At 33.5% G+C, this 6,095-nt stretch overlaps 1 protein-coding gene and 1 pseudogene across 1 annotated transcript; one reads left to right on the top strand and one right to left on the bottom strand.

Annotated features, from left to right (window-relative positions):
* Nucleotides 1–437: 437 nt before the first annotated feature.
* On the top strand, nucleotides 438–1,584 carry LOC129900547 (mitogen-activated protein kinase kinase kinase 20-like). Its single transcript, XM_055975543.1, has one exon. The coding sequence runs from the start codon at nucleotides 519–521 to the stop codon at nucleotides 1,446–1,448; it is 930 nt and encodes a 309-aa protein (XP_055831518.1). The 5' UTR covers nucleotides 438–518; the 3' UTR covers nucleotides 1,449–1,584.
* Nucleotides 1,585–2,861: 1,277 nt separating this feature from the next.
* On the bottom strand, nucleotides 2,862–4,209 carry LOC129900786 (uncharacterized; annotated as a pseudogene).
* Nucleotides 4,210–6,095: the final 1,886 nt, after the last annotated feature.

Here is a 6,095-nt window from a genome sequence, read left to right as displayed (position 1 = left end):
TTTTACTTACAAAAGATGATTTAGGAATTATTTTTACTAATTAATGTTACTCAATTTAGAATTTTTAAAACCAAAATAATTTCAGTCAAAGGAGTTGAACACTTTTATAAAAGAAGTCAATATGGTACATTATTTAGGACTTTAAAATTGATTAAATTGTCCTTATTATCAATTAAAAATCAAATAGATAATATTTATCTGAAGTAACTATTTAAAAAATAAAAATTAATTAACATTAGAAAGTGGTTAACAAGTTGTTACAGTTCACACTAGAAGTCCAAATTTATACTATCATATTACCCAAAAAAACAACAACTACACAATATTAATTATTTATATATAAAAATCTGTGAGGAGGGAGATTAATAAAATATCTACGTATGATTAGTACAATTTACATTAATTTAAACTAGGTATTTTGCAAGTAACGCGGTCGGCACCATAAACCTTATTATCGTTGGAGTAGGAAACATATGTGAAACCCCAATTGCCTACTCTCAAACAAGAAAAAAGATTCAATGGCTTCCATTAGATGGAGCAGAGGAAGAACCATTGGAAGAGGCTCCGAAGGTATTGTTACTTTAGCAACTACAGACCATAATTTCTCAATCGCCGTGAAATCTTGTCTGTTTTCCTGTTCCAAATCGTTACAAAAGGAGAGAGAATTCCTCAACGAATTTCAGGATTGTGAGCAAATTATTCGATGTTTTGGAGCGGATGTCACTCGAGAAGATGACGATATTCTCTATAATATATTGCTCGAATATGCCAATGGTGGAAGTTTAGCCCATAGAATTGGTAAAACAGGATTGCCGTATTTTGAGGTAAAAAAGTACTCGAAATCAATTCTATTGGGGCTTAGTTTTATTCATGGAAGGGGTTTTGTTCATCGTGATATTAAACCTCACAATATTCTATTCGTGGGTAGTGAAAAAACCGCCAAAATTGCGGATTTTGGATTCGCAAACAAAGTTGGAGTTGATAATAAGAATAGGGGAACGCCAATGTATATGGCACCAGAATCGGTGCTTGATGAGGAATATGGAACTGGGGTTGATATTTGGTCTTTCGGGTGCACTGTGTTTGAGATGATTACTGGGAAGGAAGTGTGGGATTGCACTGGAATTAACGAGCCTCTTCATCTGTTGTGCAAAATTGGAATGCAATCACCGGACTTGCACCACGACAATTTGTCCAAACAGGCGGAAGATTTTCTAGACAAGTGCTTTGCTAGAGATCCGCTTTCTCGATGGACAGCTGATATGTTGTTGAATCATGCTTTCCTTTCATCTGATAATGATGTTCATCTAGACAGAAAGAGGAAGGAACTCAACCCGTATTTGCTTACAAATATTGTTGATCCATGCAATAGTACAGAGCTGAAACCAATGAAGCTGTTGAATCGCAGAACCAACAAACGGAGAAGAAAGCTAGTGGAAGGATGTTGATTAGTAAAATTATACTAATGTAAAGGATGATCAGATCCTGCCCCTTGTATTAAAATTTCTTTTTATTATCGAACAATCTGTACAAAGAGACTTTTTTTGCCTGTAAATTTTGGCTAACAGTGAATTCATTTTCTTTTCAGAGCATCTCGATTATATGGTTTAGATCTCTTACGCATTACTATAGTTTTCTCAATATATCTGTTTATATCAAAGCCTGATGGAAGCTGGCTGTAGTTATTTGATAAGATATGCTATTTGGTTTGAGTGTCACTTGGAGTAATTTGAACAGTATAACATGCTAACTTAAGTTTTTGGAAGAAAAAACATTTTTCTTATCTTTCACCTGTTTTTTGAGTGATTGAAGAAAGATGCTGTTAATTTCCCAAGTGATCTTTTTGGAATGTCTTGCACTGTTGCACATTCACTGTCCTAATAGTTCTCGACTCCGCCGTATTAGTTTTCCTGTTTTTCATCAAATTCCATATGTTTACAGTGGTCATTGGAACGATGGAAGTTAAAGAAATCTACAACTTCTAGGCTACTTTTCAGAACCAAGTATAGTATAGCCGAGCACTGACAATCATCAAAACCTGACAAGTAATTTGATTCTTCCTTTATGGCAAATTATGATGTTTTTCTATATTTTGACTTGTCTTTAGAGATGCTTACTTCCAGATTCCCTACATCTTCTACCTCAGTTTATGGTAGTTGGTTCTTATAAGGATTCACCGTGTTTTATTTCTCATAGGCTTCACAATATTTTATAGTCTCAGCTGCTTAAACTATTAAACATATGATGATATAATCAACTTAACTCATCGGATGGTGAGCTAGTACGTAACACTGTTTCTTTCTTTGAAGGCTAACACTTTTGGTGAAACTTGAATGATGGTGTTTTAGGACACTTGATATTCTCGAAGTTGGAAGTTCAACAATGTGCTAAAGAGTTGTGATATGACTTGGATTCATGATCCAAATGAAACTCTGTGTATTAGTTACAGAAGTAGTGACTTGATTATGTACTCCCCCCTGCAGTTGCCGCCTGTTGAAAGGTATACATTCTATAGATGCAAAGTTCGATCCACCGTAGTCCTATATTTTTTTCTTATCAGATGTGCAATCCATCAATAAATGACAAAAACAGTAGAGATCCATACAAACTAAGTTATATTTGTCAAGTAATCTGAATTTATACAAGTTAATTCGTTATTTCAAAAGATTAAAAGGGTTGAAAGAATGTTCTTCCTTCACCCTCCTTGGATACCCTTTTATTAGATTTACCACATCAGCAACACAGGATGAATTTACTGTTTTCACAATCTAAAATTGTCGTCCTAACTTGAATTTTAGGTAGGTCAAAGACAGATAAAAGATGCAGTAATTCCAACTTGAGAAGGTCTAGAAACCAACTAGTATTAACAACAAGTCATCCAATATAATCTGAAGCAAAAAATTTAGAAAAACTAAATAGGAGGAAAGAATACAAAAGAATTAACCAAGTGATAAAATGTGAAGCAAGGAAGAACCTAAAACTAACAATTTTCTAAGGGTTGTGAGTGATCCTTTAGCTCAAAGAAGTGTCCATCAATGCTTTAGTTGGATAAGTGTTCCAATCAATGCAAAATCTAGAGCACTGTCATCCGTCCAGTTGATATATCGTCGCTTTGCTGATTTAGGCGATGCAACACAAGGGGAAAAAGATACACAACGAAAGTGATCATAAAAGATCAGTTCTGGCATCTCTTCCACTTCGATATAATGCTTCGTTGGGCTTTCTGGCTGATATGTTGATGACTACATTTCAGAAACAAAATGTAATTTAACAGAATCAGAAATTGAATACAAAAACATTGAATTTGTATGCAAGGGAATGCAAATAAATACCTTCGACTTCATTGATGGTTTAAGTGCATGTGGAGATTCCCCAAGATGCACAGGGACATCATCTGCCAAAGGAAAACTGGATCAGCAAAATGTTTTTTAAATAGAGATATAACGCTGTTCAAGTATCAGTGTTGATCGTACCTTGATCTAATCCAACTTCATTCAGAAAATAACTCATGTCCATGGCCTTTCTCTGTGCTTTGACGCAATTCTGATGATTATGGAGAAATTGCTCTTCTGCAACAGACGACGACTTGCTTGATTTGTAAGATCAGCTAGTGCTCTCCTGCCACACTTTTTCTTCAGAGCTTTAGAATAGTTATCCTTTCTTCCTGCACTAAATTTGTTTCTAGAGGCATCAAGATCTTTCCCAATAGAAATCACATTCGCAGATTATTTTTTTTGCGATGCTTGCAGAGCAGAAGGCTTTGCCGAGTTTGAGATATCATTAAGTGCTTTTCTTCCACCAATCCCTCCTCCTCCTTTCTTCTGTGCCTTAGAGATACCATTCTCTCCCACCAGAGAAGCCCCTGCTAAAAAAAACACCAATTTTAGCTAAGCAATAGTAACAGATCATACGATTGTATTTTACTATATTTGTAAGATGAACTGTACCATCATAGTGTATAATACTTATATTCTGATCTTGAATCAGGTAAGCTGATGCTGTAGCCATTCCTCTCAGCAAAAACTAGTGCAGCTGCTGTAGTTGTGATTCAAACATTAAAATTAAAGGTGATGTGATGAATACCAAATAAAAAGCAGAGTAACAAGAAACACAGACATACTATGATGTGTTGAGATGATTAGACGAAAACCCGCAACAGCAGCAGGAGATAAAATTGAACATCATCTGCCTATGATAAGCATAAAGATGTGGTGCTTATCATATAAAATAGAAAAAAGTTCATAAATATCCCTTTTTTTGACTTCCTAAGAATATTCCCAACTTATTGAAAATGTCTCAAAAATACTTTTCTCCACCTTTTAATCTAAAAACATTCTCAACTTTTGTTTTTGTTTTTGTTTTAACAATACTCCATCCACTTTTTAATCTAAAAATATGATCATTTTTTGTTATTTATTTATATTTACATATCTAGATTTTAATATTTGATTAAACTTTTATTATATAAAAATCTATAATGTTGTTCTTTATTTCCTTTTAATTGTTTGTGCTTGAAATCTTTAGTTGAAGATAATCTCGTAAAAAACATTACTAGATCGGTTTTCATATTTTCTCTCAGCCCTCAAATCAAGGGTTCGAATCTTTGTAAGAACATATATATATTTGTTTTATTTTATTTTCTCGAGTTCAACTAATATTTTCCAATTCTTATAACATTGGCAGATCTCAACACAACTTAGGCTCTAATTAATTTATTAAAACTTATCATTCTTTTATTGCTTTATTATTATAAAGTTATCAATACAAGGACCTCATTAGCATTATCATAAGCAAACATAATAAGAGATCAACATGTGATGCAGCAAATGTCCTTGTAGTATCATTAACGATCATTATGTTAGAAAAATCTAGAATTGTTTATGTCGCATTTTATTTAGTATTATTTCTAGAAAGTTGGTTACCCTTATGATTAGGCAATGAAGTAATTGATGTGTTGACATAAAGGATCTCCACTGCAATTTTTACCCAACTAAAAAATTAGTAAATACACATCATATTAAAAAATCTTCTACTTAACATTTAAATCAATAAGTAGTTATTTCTTTAGGGATCGTTTAGTGTTAAGGATAACAATAAATAGTATCGAAATTAAATTATAGTTTCACTTAATTTGTCGTTTGGTTGGTAAGTCCGGAATAACTTATTCCGGAATTAATAATTAATATCGGGATAAGTTATTCGTTCTTTTGGGTGGTATAGTAATCTCGGAATAACTTATCAATAGATAAAATAGAGAAAATGATAAAAAATATCCCTTTATACCCTTTTTATACATAACTTTTCATATTCATGTATATTCACACTATTTTTAATATCATATATAATAACATATACAATTTTCACTACTCCTTATTTTTATATGAATTCTATATAATTTTTTATTAAAAAATTAAACGATACAAATATAATTTTTACTTACTAATTTATTTAACACGATTCCGTTCTGGTGGGATACGTGGAAACAGTGAGCTTGAAGTTTCTGCTCCAAGAGCCCATTTCTCAACACACCCCTTCCAAAGACGCCTTAAAATTAAGCCCTTCACGCCAAATTAGATTTCGAGAGTTTTACTCGCCCAAATGCGATTTCGCGAAGTCGTAAATGTTCCGTATCGCCTTGGCTATCAGCCTGTCCCATTAAATTATAAATTTGACCTCCCATCATTCATGTGATCACCCTATACTTCACCTGACTCAGAATTAGTCCAAGTCTTGCCTATGCTCAAATTTTCTGAAGTTACTACCCGAAGTTTTCTGGCCCGATATTCTTTTCCATTGGCCTATCCCTAACGACGGAAATATTTTTTTACAATGGATACCAATTTACGCATCACTCATCCCCGAGTGACTAACGAGGGAAAACAAAGCTAAAGTAAAGATAGAGTAGTACCTGTTTTGTCGAACTGTTGAGGATACTTATCTTGCATGTCCTTCTCAGTCTCCCAAGTGGTTTTCTTTACCGAACAATGTTTTCATTGTACTTTGACCTTATTGATCTCCTTAGTCCTCAATTTTCGGACGTCACGATCACGAATTGCAACTAGCTCTTCCTCATACTGAAGCTCCTTGTCTAATAA

The sequence above is a fragment of the Solanum dulcamara genome, chromosome 8 (genome assembly GCF_947179165.1).
Source record: "Solanum dulcamara chromosome 8, daSolDulc1.2, whole genome shotgun sequence".
NCBI lineage: Eukaryota > Viridiplantae > Streptophyta > Magnoliopsida > Solanales > Solanaceae > Solanum > Solanum dulcamara.
Note: the sequence above shows the minus strand (reverse complement) of the source record. Positions and strands in the feature narration are given on the sequence as shown.